Consider the following 13,890-nt stretch of genomic DNA (forward strand, 5'->3'; position numbering starts at 1 on the left):
GCTTGTGGCAAAGAATTCCACAAATTCACCACTCTCTGGCTAAAGAAATTCCTCCTTATCTCCATTCTAAAAGGATACCCCTCTATTCTGAGACTCTGCCCTCTGGTACAGACTTCCACCATAGGAAGCATCCTCTCCATATCCAGTCTATCGAGGCCTTACACTATTCAATAGGTTTCAATTAGGTCACCTCCTCATTGCTCTGAATTCTAGTGAATACAGGCCCAGAGTCATCAGATGCTCTTCATAGGACAAGCCATTCAATCCTGGAATCATTTTTGTGAACCTTCCTTTGAACCCTCTCCAGTTTCAGCACATTTTGTTTTAAGATAAGGGGCCCAAAACTGCTCATAATACTCCAAGTGAGGCCTCACCAGTATCTTATGAAGTCTCAACATTACATTCTTACTTTTATATTCTAGTCCTCCTAAAATGAATGCTAACATTGCATTTGCCTTCCTCACCACAGACTCAACCTGCAAATGACTCTCTAGGAAATTCCACAAAAGGACTCCTAAGTCCCTTTGCACCTCAGTTTTTTATATTTTCTCTCCATTTAGAAAATAGTCAACCTTTTCATTTCTTCTACCAAAGTGCATGACCATACACTTCCTGACAGTGTTCCAACTGCCATTTCTTTGCTCATTCTCCTAACCTGCCTAAATCCTTCTGTAGCCTCTCTACTTCCTCAAAACTACCACCCTCCACAACTTTCCTTCATATTGTTTACAAACTTTGCGACAAACCCATCAATTCCATCATCCAAATCCTTGACATATAATGTAAAAAGATTCAGTCCCAACACAGACCCCCGTGAAACACTACTCACTGGTAGCCAACCAGAACAGGCTCACTTTAATCCCACTCTTTGCCTCCTGCCAATCAACCACTGCTTTATCCATGCTAGAATCTTTCCTGTAATACCATAGGTTCATAGCTTGTTAAGCAGCCTCATGTGTGGAACCTTGTCGAAGGCCTTCTGAAAATCCAAGTACACAACAACTGATTCTCCTTCTTCTATTCTGCTTATTACTTCTTTAAAGAATTCCCATAGATTTGTCAAACAAGATTTTCCTTTGCAAAGTCATGCTGACTATGGCCTATTTTATCATGTGCCTCCAAGTACCCTGAGACCTCATCCTCCATAATCAACTCCAGCTTCTTCACAACCACTGAGGTCAGATTAACTGGCTTATAGTTTCCTTTCTTCTACCTCACTCCCTCCTTGAAGAGTGGAGTGACATTTGCAATTTTCCAGTCTTCCAGAAACATTTCAGAATCTAGTGATCATTGGCAGTGAGGAGTTGGCAGTGGAAAGGGTGAGCAGCTTCAAATCCTTGGGTGTCAATATCTCAGGAGCTCTTTCTTGGGCCCAAAGTATTGATGCAATCATGAAGAAGACACGCCAGCTGGCTTTATTTCACCGGGAGTTGGAGGAGATTTGGTATGTCACCAAAGACTCTTGCAAATTTTGTCATATGTTCAGTGGAGAACATTCTAACCTGGTATGGAGCCATCAATGCTCAGGATTGCAAGAGGCTGCACAGGTTTGAAGACTCAGCCAGTTCCATCACAGGTTCAACACTCCTCGCTATCAATGGTATCTGTAAGAGACGGTACCTTAAGAAGCCAGCTTCCATCATTAAAGACCCTTACAATCCAGGGCTTGCCCTTTTCATTTTACTACCATCGAAGAGGAGGTATAGAAGCCTGAAATCCCACACTCAATGTTTTAAGAAAACTTCTGCCCCTCTGCCATCAGATTTCTGAACGATCTGTGAACCATGATTTATTGATACAGTAAACTAGTCAAATATTTTAAGAGGTGAAAGTATCAGTCAATGAATCAAATGAGAGAGAATATCTGACTTGTTTTTGTTTTAACAATATTATTCTCAAATACATTTGCAGGAACAGAAAATAGCTGCAAACACTCCTGCAATGCATACTTCAAGATGACTGTTAGTTTTTTCCAGAACTTCCAAAATGATCAAAAATTGCAATCAGTGAGGACAGACACCTCCTCCTTTATGCTTATCTCAATGCCAGTGCCGAGTAAAACTGCATCCTCAGAACCTTACTTTACTCCCTACACATTTATAACCATGTGGCTAGATTCTGCTCTAAATCTATTTACAGTTTTGCAGATGACACTTCTGTAATGGACCAGATCTAAAACAACAAGATGGTGTACAGAAAGTAGATAGAATGCCTAGTAGCCAAGACCATAACCATTCGCTGAAGAGTGGCAAAACAAAAGGACTGGTCATTGACTTCCAGGAGTGAGATGGAATACATGGCCACGTAGATCAACTGTGCAAAGGTGGAGATGACTGAGAACTTCAAGTTCCTAGCTGTAAATATCACTAACAATTTGTCCTCATCAAACCACATGGATGCAATGGCCAAGAAAGCACACCCAAACCTTTACTTCATCAGAAGGCTTCATTCTTGGACTGATTTGAGAACTTTGTGGTTTGATGTTTTATATTCTGTGATTTATGCTCACTTTGTGCTGTTTTTAGCAATTTGTTCTTTTTTTGTGTATTGGAGTTTGATGTTTTATTTTTAAAAACGGGTTCTATGGTTTTTCTTTGTTTTGTGGCTGTTTGTGGGAAGACAAATCTCAGGGTCGTATAATGTACACGTTAAGCTAATTGAGCATGTCCCCAACGATCCTCAACAATGTTCATACATACTTCACAAAGTGGTATAGCAACTGCTCTGCCCAAGGTCATAAAAGGTTGCAGAACATTGTGTATACGGTACAGTCCATCACAAAAATCAGCCTCTCCTCCAATTTCACTGTCTACACTTTGCACTGGCTTGGGAAAGCAGCTAATATACTCAAGGACTCCTCCCACCCCAATCATTCTCTCTTCTCCCCCTCCCATTGGGCTGGAGATATAAAAGCACGAGAATCAAGGACAACTTCTGCACTACTGTTATAAGACTCTTGAGTGGATCTCTGATATAATAAAGGAGAACGGTTGATCTCTAAATCTAGCTTGTCATGGCCCTTGCACTTTATTTGTCCACCTCCACAGCATTTTCTCTGTAACATTGTATCTTGCATTTTCATTTTAAATGACCTCAATGTAAATCTTATGAATGGGCTGATCGATCTGGATGGCATGCAAACAAAAGCCTTTCACTGTATCTCAGTACATAGGACAATTATAAACTAACTACCATCGGCATACTGCTCTCTTCAGCAAAGTTTCTCTTTGTCCCAGTTCTAAACTGTTCACTCCTCCTCTAAGGCAGAGGTTGATAGCTTTTGGTAAGTCAGGGCATGAAAGGTTCTGGCCAGACTGGATCTGAGAGGGAAATGGATCAGCTACGATGAAATGGCGGGCTAGACTCAATGGGTCAAATGGCCTCATTCTGTTCCTGTACCTTATGGGGCTATTTTCAATCCATATCAGTACATTCCCCCCCCCCCGCATCTAACTTTGTTAATCAACCTTTTGTATGGAATCTTATCAAAACTTCTTGGAATTCCAAATAAACCACAACCACAGTTCCCTATTATCCAATCAACCAGGCACATTCTCAAGAAACTCCAATAGATTAGTCAAAAAATGAGTAAAAGTCAAAAATCTATGTCAATTGTGCTCAGCCCACTATTCTTTTCAAAGTGTTCTGCTAGTACATCCTACATAATCAATTCCAGCATTTCCCTGCCAAGGTGTTCATTTAACAGACGGTTGTTCCCTGTTCTCCATCTCTCTTTTTCTTAAAGTCAGGTAACATTCACCACCTTCCAATCACAGGAATAATTCCAGAATCTACAGAATCTTTGAAGATGATAACCCAATCATTACTATCTCTAAAGTTACTTATTTCAAGTCTCAGAGACATAGATTATTGACCCCTTGAGATTTATCAGACTTCAGATAAACTACTAAGTGATGCAAGATACTACTGCCATCCTATGGACCAAATGTAAAACTACAACCACAATTGGATCTAGGTCTTCCTCATATTACCTCACCTTATGATAATTCTAAGGCTGAGTAATGTCAGAATCTGCATAACGCAACAGATCATGAGCTTACATTCCAAAAGAAAGTATGAAGTAGTTAGAGCAATACACATCAAAGTTGCTGGTGAATGCAGCAGGCCAGGCAGCATCTCTAGGAAGAGGTACAGTCGACATTTCAGGCGGAGACCCTTCGCCAGGACTAACTGAAAGAAGAGCTAGTAAGAGATTTGAAAGTGGGAGGGAGAGGGGGAGATCCAAAATGATAGGAGAAGATAGGAGGGAGAGGGATGGAGCCAAGAGCTGGACAGGTGATTGGCAAAAGGGATATGAGAGGATCATGGGACAGGAGGCCCAGGGAGAAGGAAAACGGGGAGGGGGGGGAAAGCCTAGAGGATGGGCAAGGGGTATAGTGAGAGGGACAGAGGGAGAAAAAGGAGAGAGAGAAAAAGAATGTGTGTATATAAATAAGTAACGGATGGGGTATGAGGGGAAGGTGGTAAGAGCTAGTAAGAGATTTGAAAGTGAGGGGGGAGGGAGAGGGAGTAGTTAGACTTCACCATCAGCAGACTATGTGATAAATAGTAAAAATAACACACAATTGACATCTGCATCCTCCATCATACTAGGATCCAATATTTAAATGCTGAAGACAAGGCTGAAACACCTGCACCTCTGTTCATACAGAAGTTCAATGGATTAGATTCCTTGCCTTTCTGCCAAGATCCCAACTATTATATAAACCAGTACATGTCAATTTTACTTTAATACATTTTTTGTTTGAATAATATATAACACTTCACCTTATTTTAAGTCATAAATCTGAAATAACGTTCTTTATCATTGACTTACCAAGAAACAGAAGCCATTCCTATTTACTTTCTTAGAGCCTTTCAAGGCATCTGTTAAGCCTCTTTCCTCTGAAGAGTAAATGTAGCAAAAGCTTTTTTAAAATATCTGATCAATACAATTTTAATATTTTTCCACCACTCTGTAATATTTATATTCGTGAATTGCATTCATCACATGGTCAAGTGCTCCCACGTTCTTCTGCATTCTTTATTTGGTATCAGAAAACATTAACATTAATCCCTAATCAAAATCATTTATTTATCCACAGTGGGAAGGAGGCGGTCAACTATGGATCCTAGGCGCACCGCAGTTCGTTTATCTGGAAAGTTTCTAATACTCCTACACTGTGCTCTCTACTTTCAGTCATTTCTTTACATGACACTAACTTAATTATCAATATAACATTACTTTTTCCAAATAAAAACCTTCTATTAAATTCACAAATATCAAAGTACATTTCCTCTGTTCAAGCATTCTGTAATATTTTAAACAATTTAATTGAATTAATGTCATGTCAAATACAAATTTGTTGACATCTAGCCTTTCACTTGTTCTAACAATGAATTATGTGGAATATAGCAGTTGACACCTGCAAGATAATTTAAGAAAGGAGGAACATTCAGGCTTCATAGGCCACATGATTCAATACCATGAACTTTTCTTAGTGCACAATGGCACTGAACAATATAGACATGATAGACTGGCAGAAAAAAGTTGAACCCAATGCTTTCATTGACTTGATCTAACTGATGGTGAAATTCTATTTAGAGTTAACCCCATCTATTTAAAATTATTTTGGGGTATTGAAATTAAGACTTCAGAGATGTAATCAACAAGCAAAAGCACAAATAAGGCCAATAAGTATATTGGCCTGGAGAAGTAAGCTGCTGCCAAGCACATTTGTTGCTTTTGAATCCCCTGTTACAGGAACATCAATTGACCTACATTTTATGGTAACAATGTTGATTAAATTACCAGTTTGTGGTCATTATTCCACAAAACTGGTAACGCTGTCGTGACTTCTGTGCCTGTGCACTCAAAGTTGAAATTTCCAAAACTGCTATCAGTGACTTGACAAGATCCTACAGGTTGCACTCCAACAAGGTAAAGAAAAACTCAGCCTAATTTCTCAGTACTTGCAAAAACAATATCCAAACCTGGGTTGAGATGCAAAAAATCCTTGCATCATAGATTTAATTGGAAGAAAACAGCAGGAGGAGACTCAGTAACAAGTTTTAAAGTTGTTAATTTTCACAAGTATGTTCTATGACCATTAATTTAAAAACTCTTGCAATTTATTTTAATTGTGTGAAAATTCACTCATTAAAAATAGTATATTTTTAAAATACTGCTGAAAGGTTTTAAAAACTTTAAAACTCTAAGCAGCTCAGCCTGAGTTGCAAACCATGCCTTAGCCTACTCTCAGTTCTGCTTTGATTCTTCTTCTTCTATTTCCGGCAGTTTAGACACATCTAGGCGTATTACAGCAGGATGTATAACTAATTACAGAATTTCAAGGAACTCAAATTCTCAAATATAACCTAGTCTCACGTATAAACTGTCACGTGGTTTCCAAATAATTGCATTGCCCCAAATCACATTAATTTCATTTGAATCCTTTGTAAAACTAAAAGCTTCTTGTTTGAGAATATTCATTATCACATGCTTAACATTTAAAATTGCTGTTTTCCAAGTCTATCTGCTATTTCCAAGTTTTCCTTTTCTTGAGTCGCCTGTACCTGTAGTCGTTTATTGAGATCTTGAAGTTCTTCCTCAGTTGTTTCCATGTTTCCATTTTATAATCCGAATTTAGATAATTCACTTTGCAATACATTCCTTTTTCCTTTTGTAACTTTGGAATAAGTTCCTCCATTTTTAATCTGTTTTCCATGTCACTGAATTTTTGACAAGCATCTTTTTCAGAAACCGTCTCCTTTAAATGCAGTACTGTTTTGTCCAATCTCTTTCCAGCTCACAGTTGTTCTTATTGATTACTTCTATTTGTTGATGGAGTTCTGCACATTTACCCTGGGTTTCAACCATGTTTCTTGTAACCATAAAATCTGAGGTTTTTCCTTTAAATTCTGATACATACTTCATAAATTCTTGATCAGTTGCAATAAGACTCCTTGCATTCCTTTGTGATATAACAGCCATTAATTTCCCACCTCTCCTGCCTGTGAACTGTTTGATCCTCCATTCAGCGTATCTTTGACTGCTTCCCACCTAAGCCCTGTAATACCAAGATATTTTTCTGCAGACTTAACTATAATTTTAATTCTTTCTGTTCTTTTGTCTGTTTGCGCTGAACAGTTAATTGCATTTACCATAAACAGCACGAAATCCTTCTTACTCATAATTAGTGAACCCTTATTTATCATATAACAACCTTCACAGTTCACTGGTTTATTATTCCCTGTATTTGTTTGCTTGATAGCCTTCTCTTTTCCAGTAAATGCTTTCACTAACTCTATGTAACTGATCCCTTAAGTTACTTTTACATTTTGTATCTCAGTGTCTTTCTTGCTAATATTGCACCCTTGATAAGCTGCACTGTGTTCCTCGCCACAATTGCAGCATTTCAGCCTAGCTCCCGCCTCACATTTCCCATATTCATGTTCTCCAGCGCATCTTCCATATCTTTGTTTCGATCTGCAGACCGCCGAAATATGCCCGAATTTCTGACATTTAAAGCATCTTAAAGGCGGTGGTATATATATTCTGACTTCATAATGCATATACCCTAAATAAAGTTTAGTCAGCAATCTCTCTTCATCAAAGTTAATCATAACCGATAAACTATCACACTTTTTCCCGTTTCTTGTAGCTTTCAAACGTTTGGCCTCAATAATTTTTGCTCCTTTTATGTTCTGTTTAATCTCATCCATAGTAACTTTTGTTGGTATCCCTGAAATAACTCCTCTAGTCCACTTGCTATTGTTGGGTATTGAGCATTGTACTTCTTTGCCATCTATTTTATTTAATCTTGTCACTGTGCCTTGTTGAGCACTATCCCGACAAATCACTAATAGCCATCCGTTTCGTAAAATCTTTGCTCTTTTGACTTCACCTATAAGTTTGTTATCTTCGTCAAATGAATCGGGTTCCATTCACCAAAAGATGCTCCGTCTTCGCTCAGTTTTATAATTGCTTTAATCTCATCTCCTTTCCGTTGTTTTGCTATCCTATTTTGTTTGTCCCCTGACTCCTCAGAGTTTGACATCTCATACCTCTGTTTCCTTTCCTCACTCTCTTCACTCCATTCCTCTTTCCCGCGAACGTCCATTTCTAACTAGCTTCCACTATCCGTTGATCAGCAGTTCATCCTGCAGGATATTCTCTTTATCAACTCAGCAGTTGTGGCCTCCCTACTCGTCTCCTCTTCAGCAGTTCCATCCACGATTGGCACTCCGGTCTGGCTCGAATCATTGACAAAAACAAGCAACATTGTTGCCCTCTGTTCTTCGCTGCCCGCAACGTGCAGGCTCGGTACTCCACAATTCGGCTCTATTCGTTCAATTCATCTGCTCGTCTCAACACAGGTCCCAGTTCAGCCAACTCACTGCATCCTTCTGCTTTGATTGAGTTGGCCTATTGTTAAAATATCAGTAGAACAGAAAATGCTGGAATCAACTATTAATTAAATGCTGACAGGTCACTTTGAAAGTAAAACCATAATATCTGTCGAGAACGTCAGCATAGATTAATGAAAGGGAAATCATGTTTAATAAACCTGTTAAGGTTTCTTTTGAGGCCATAACATGTAGGTTATATAAGGGAAGACAGTTAATATGGTGTATTTGGATTTTCAGAAGGCATTCAAAAAGCTGCTGTACAGAAGGTTATTAAAACATGTGACACAGGGGACAAAATATTGAAATAAAATGAAGATTAGTTAATGAACAGAAAGTAGAGATGAGGAATACTGGTTATTTTCAGGTTGGGAGGCTTATGAGGTACTACAAGGATTGATGCTGCAGTCCCAGCTGTTCATAATCTGTGACATGAATGACAGGCAAGAATAATAGATCTATGTTTGCTGATGAAGGTGACAATGACAATTATGATGAGGATGTAAAGTGAGAAATGTAAACTGGTTAAGTGAATGAGCAAGAAGAACATGGCAGACAGAACCTAATATGGAAAGAAGTGAGGTTATTCACTTCCAGAGGAAAAAACGAAGGAAGAGTGGTGACAAATTGAAAGATGACAGAGGAACATGAGTATCCTCAAGTATACAAGTACAGCAGGCAATTATTAAGGCAAGCCGTCTGTTAGCCTTTATTGCCTCGAGGTGAGGGGAGACTGCATTTGTAGATGCTGCTTGAAGTGCTGAGGTTTTTCCAGCAGATTGTTTGTGGCTCCAGATTCCAGAGTCTGTAGCCTCTTGTGTTTGCAGCTGGAATACTGTGAATCTTGCCCAGATTTATGCCTTGTTTCCATGCTGTATGATGCTGTGACTCAAAGACAATGTAATTCCACCGGAGTTGATAACAGGGGCTTTTCTGCCACCTGCTGGATTTTCACTCTATTACATAATACTGGAAATAAATACCATTTCAGTCATTTGTAATTATGCATCTCAGTGCTTCCAGTAAGTCCTTACTAAAAAGGAGTCATATAGCTATTTTTTCAAATATAATAAAACTAAAAGGTCAACAAAATGAAACCTCTCTGCGAGGACAGTTCCTGACTTGCAAAATATTTTCAGTGTTTTCACCTAATTGTTATGATTTCCAGCATCCTCTAGCCTTTTTTCTTCAATATAATATCATTTTGTTTCTATTTCCCTATTCAATAAGAAAAAAGTAATCTGTCACAGATAATGTAGTAACTATTCATCTATGTTTAGCTTTAATATAAAAAGCCATGTGTACATTTAATCTATGATAAATTGCACAAACAAAATCAGGTTTATCTCTGTAGGTAAATCAGAAAACAACTCTGAACATGAGAAAGGATCCAGTGCTTTCCCAGCATATATGACAAATAAAAATTTCTTGTGTTTCCGGCTGGGTACAAGGATCGATTATAAATGATGTTTCAATGGCAAACTCTGCCATCATTTTCAGGGATGATGCCTGGGAATGTCTAGTCCAGTGGTATTTATATCCCCGTTGTCCATCCCTCCTGATTGGTCAGTCCTCATCCAATCAGGTTTCCACTCTCCCACCTTGTTTATAATTGAATTCCAGTTCTTATTCAGAGTGAGACCTTCATCTTTGTTAAAATTCTTTTCCTCTAGCTTTATTTCAATAGCGTCCTTTACCAGTGGTCCCAAACGCACTTTACATGGCACAGTAGTTTTATGCTGTCAAAGTCAATCCTACCGCCATTGCGAGTGCACTGTTCTGCTACTGCCAATTTCTCCAGACACCCAAATAGATACTTCTCCTATGCTCCTTGATGCAGATTTCCACCGTGTGTCCCAACTGGCTAATATATACTGCTCTACATTCACGGGGAATCCTGTAAACACCAGCTGACCCAAGTCCCAGGTCACATTTGACCCACGTAAACTGTGACTTAAGCTTCCTTACGGGTTTGTGGATGGTAATAATCTGGTTTTTCTTCAGGATCCTGGCAATCCTTCCAGAAACCGAGGAAATATAGGGAAGGCAGGCGGTAGTGATGGGTTCTTCCTCATTGTTAGGTTTCCTGGTTCTTCTGTCAACCCTTTTAAGGATTGATTTCCTTCACCCTGTAGCCATTCTGTAGGAACATCGTGCATAATCGTCTTATCTCCTTGGGAAGACTCTCTGGGTCCTAAATATTTTCGTACAGTTAATCGAAATAGAAAGAACCGCTCTATGCTGGGAGGTGTGATGGTGGCTTTTAATGTTGAGGTATAAGTCTGTGAGAGTGGGTTTCCAATAGACATCATGTCCAAGGCTACCGTCCGGTTTCCATTGTATTAAAATGTCCAAGAAAGGGAGGCAACCAGTCTTCTCCATCTCCATCGTAGATCAGATGTTTGGATGTATACTGTTCAGATGGTGGTGGAACTGTTGTAGTGCCCGGAGTCCATGAGGCTACACTAAAAAGGTGTTATCAACATATCTGACGAAGCACTTGGGATGTAACGGCCATGAACTCAAAGCCCTCTCCTCAAAGTCCTCCATGTAGAAATTAGCAATAACCAGCGACAAGGGTGATACCACGGCCACTCCGTCCATTTGCTCATGATAGGTCCCCTTACAGAGGGAGTACTTCGAAGTAAGGGTGTGTTCAAAGAGGTCAATGGTACTCTTATCAAACCTTGACCGCAGGAGGACCAAGCTGTCCTTAATGGGAACTCTCAATGACAGGGACACCACGTCCAAACTGACCATTATGTCCTCTGGGTTCAGCTGGATGTTGGTTATCGTTTTAATGAAGTTGGTTGAATTCGTGATGTGATGCTCTCAGCCCCCAACAAAGGGAGACAGCATGATCCTGAAATGCTTAGCGGGGTAGTAAGTCAAGATAGCCCTCGGGGGAACCCTTCCTTGTGTAGCTTAGGGAGCCCGTGAAATCTTGGTGGTACCAGCGCATGAGACAGAATTGTCTTGCATATGTCTGCTTGCAGTCCAGATTTCTTCAGTAAAGTGGAGGTCATCCTGACAATTGAATCCACTGTAGAACTCTGTAGTGGGATCGTACAGAATCGATTAGATTTTCCTGTGATATTGCTCAGAGGACATCAGGACCGTTGCATTTCCATTGTCCAATGGTGCAATCATGATGGCTGGGTTTTGCCATAGTGCCTGAATGCTTTCCTCAGTTTGATTGATGACAATGTTTTCTGGGTCCATTGGGGAATGGCTGCAATTTGTTCAGATAGTCTGTTGTACTTCCTGACCAGCCTCGCAGTGTTCCTTTGTGAACTAGTTCACCTTGGGCAGTGGTGGAGCTTTCGATGTACTCCCAATCACTAGGAGACACCAGGGCTGACAATTCCAGGTGAAGCGACAGTAGTCAGTTCACGTTGACGCCCAATGGAATTGATACGTTCCCTATTCAACACTAGAGTAGCTCGTTGTAGAATGCGTTTAGTCTCCAGAGAAACCACCATGGAAGGCAACCTCACAAACTTAGAGATGATCTCCTTGTTCCAGCATCTCAGAATGGAGGTTAAAGAGCAAAAAAAGCCTTGTTTTCTCTTTGTGCAACGATTCAAAGCCAGGATCCTGAAAAAGTACTGGATTAATACCATCCACAAACCCACAAGGAAGTCAAGTCACAGCTTGCGTGGGTCAAAGATGACCTGGGACTCAAGCGGGCTGGTGCTTACCGGATCCCCTGTGAAAGCAGAGCCAGGTGGGACGCACAGTGGAAACCGTATCAAGGAGCACAGGAGGTGTATCTGTTTGGGTTATCCAGAGACATCAATGGTAGCAGAATATTGCATTCGCAATGGCCATAGGATTGACTTCAACAGCACAAATCTACTGTGCCGTGCCAATGGCTTTTGGGACCACCTGGTGAAGGAAGGCATTGAAATAAAACTAGAGGAAAAGAATTTTAACAAAGACGAAGGTCCCGCTCTAAGTAAGATCTGGAATTCGATTGTAAACAAGGTGGGAGAGCAGAAACTGGATTGGATGAGGACTAACCAATCAGGAGTGACAGACTACAGGAGTATAAATACCACCGGACTAGACATGCCCACACATCATCCCTGAAGAAGTTCATAGTCAAACTTAAACTTTATTGATCCCGGGAGAAATTGGTTTTCGTTACAGTTGCACCATAAATAATTAAATAGTAATAAAACCATAACTATCGTAGAGTTCGTAGAGTTTGTCATCAGTTATCATTGATGTTGGTGCCTGGCTGGAAGCCCGAGCTAAGTTTATAACTTTGAACATGTTTTAGAAGCGTTCTGAGAATTAGAGAGAATAGTGGATAATGATGTTGATTGTTGCAGAAATACAATTTAATCCTGGAACAACGTTCAAGAAGCAGGCAAGCCAACTCTTGCCTACAAATTGCCCCTTATTTTAATATTCAGTGCTTGGTCCCATTTATTTCACTCTTTGTTTCCCCCCGCAAACATTTACTAGTTAGCATCATTGATTGAGCAATTGCTGTAGCCGATGACGATTCAGTCGTTGCCGGTACCGGTGGAGCCAGAGCTGACTGGCCGTTCCTACCTGCCATTCCTCCAGGAATCTCGCCGTTTCCGACGCACCGGCCACTTTGTTCTTCCTGAACTCGTCCTTGACGTATTGGTCGCCCAGGAGGCGCAGGTCGCTAGGCAACCGGCGATGGAGGCGCAGCAACCGCTTGTAGAGCGCGCGCACTCGCGCGGTGTGGGCTCCGGCCATGTGTCGCCCTAGTTGGGGTTCACGGTCTCTCGCCGCCTAGGTTGTATCGTCTTCCTGTTGCGGTACTACGCCAATATACCTCTTACTGCATTGCCGTTTGTTCCTAGGGAGGAGTGAATAGTTACATAACCCGATCATTCAGCACTTCCGTCAAAAGTGGGGTATGTTGACACACGTGATGCTCGGTAAGGCTATTTTCCTGGCCAATTCGATTCCTCCTCCCCCGCTGATAACATTGTTCCGGAAACTGTGTTGCTGTTGGGACAGTTATTGGTGTTGTACAAAGGTCAGAGACACAAAGCGAATGCTGGTCGTTGCCATGGAAACGACGCTTCAAGCCGCAGGCATCAGAGCTCGTTACGTGAAACTTGCGGCGGGGCATGCGGGCGCAGGCGCACTGTGCTCATCATGCTGGCGGTGCAAGTTTTAAAGGAGTAATATTGTGTGGTGGGATGTCGCTGGTATTCGCATCTCCTCTAGTTTCGGCAACTGACCCGCGCTGCTACAAATACTGTAGCTAAATGATTTGGTTTGGGGAGGAGGAAGCATGATTTAGATCTGCTGTAGAGATATATACTTATCAACAGAGAAAGAATATTTTTTAAAAAGCTTAATATTTCACTTGTTATTGCTAACTTCGCGTAAACAGGACAAGGGGTATGATATGCATATAGCTTAGGGAGAATAAGGAAGCTCCATAGAGAACGCTACATCACAAGAAAGGCCCTTCAATCCACTATCCCT

At 40.7% G+C, this 13,890-nt stretch overlaps 1 protein-coding gene across 1 annotated transcript in view; it reads right to left on the reverse strand.

Annotated features, from left to right (window-relative positions):
• Positions 1 to 13,400, reverse strand: part of sdhaf3 (succinate dehydrogenase complex assembly factor 3) — a 31,834-nt gene extending 18,434 nt beyond the window's left edge. The window contains exon 1 of the mRNA XM_063043814.1: positions 12,973 to 13,400. Within this exon, the coding sequence (XP_062899884.1) occupies positions 12,973 to 13,146 (174 nt within the window). The 5' untranslated portion in view covers positions 13,147 to 13,400. The remainder of the gene's footprint in view (positions 1 to 12,972) is intronic.
• Positions 13,401 to 13,890: the final 490 nt, after the last annotated feature.

Source organism: Mobula hypostoma, chromosome 3, assembly GCF_963921235.1.
Source record: "Mobula hypostoma chromosome 3, sMobHyp1.1, whole genome shotgun sequence".
NCBI classification, from domain to species: domain Eukaryota; kingdom Metazoa; phylum Chordata; class Chondrichthyes; order Myliobatiformes; family Myliobatidae; genus Mobula; species Mobula hypostoma.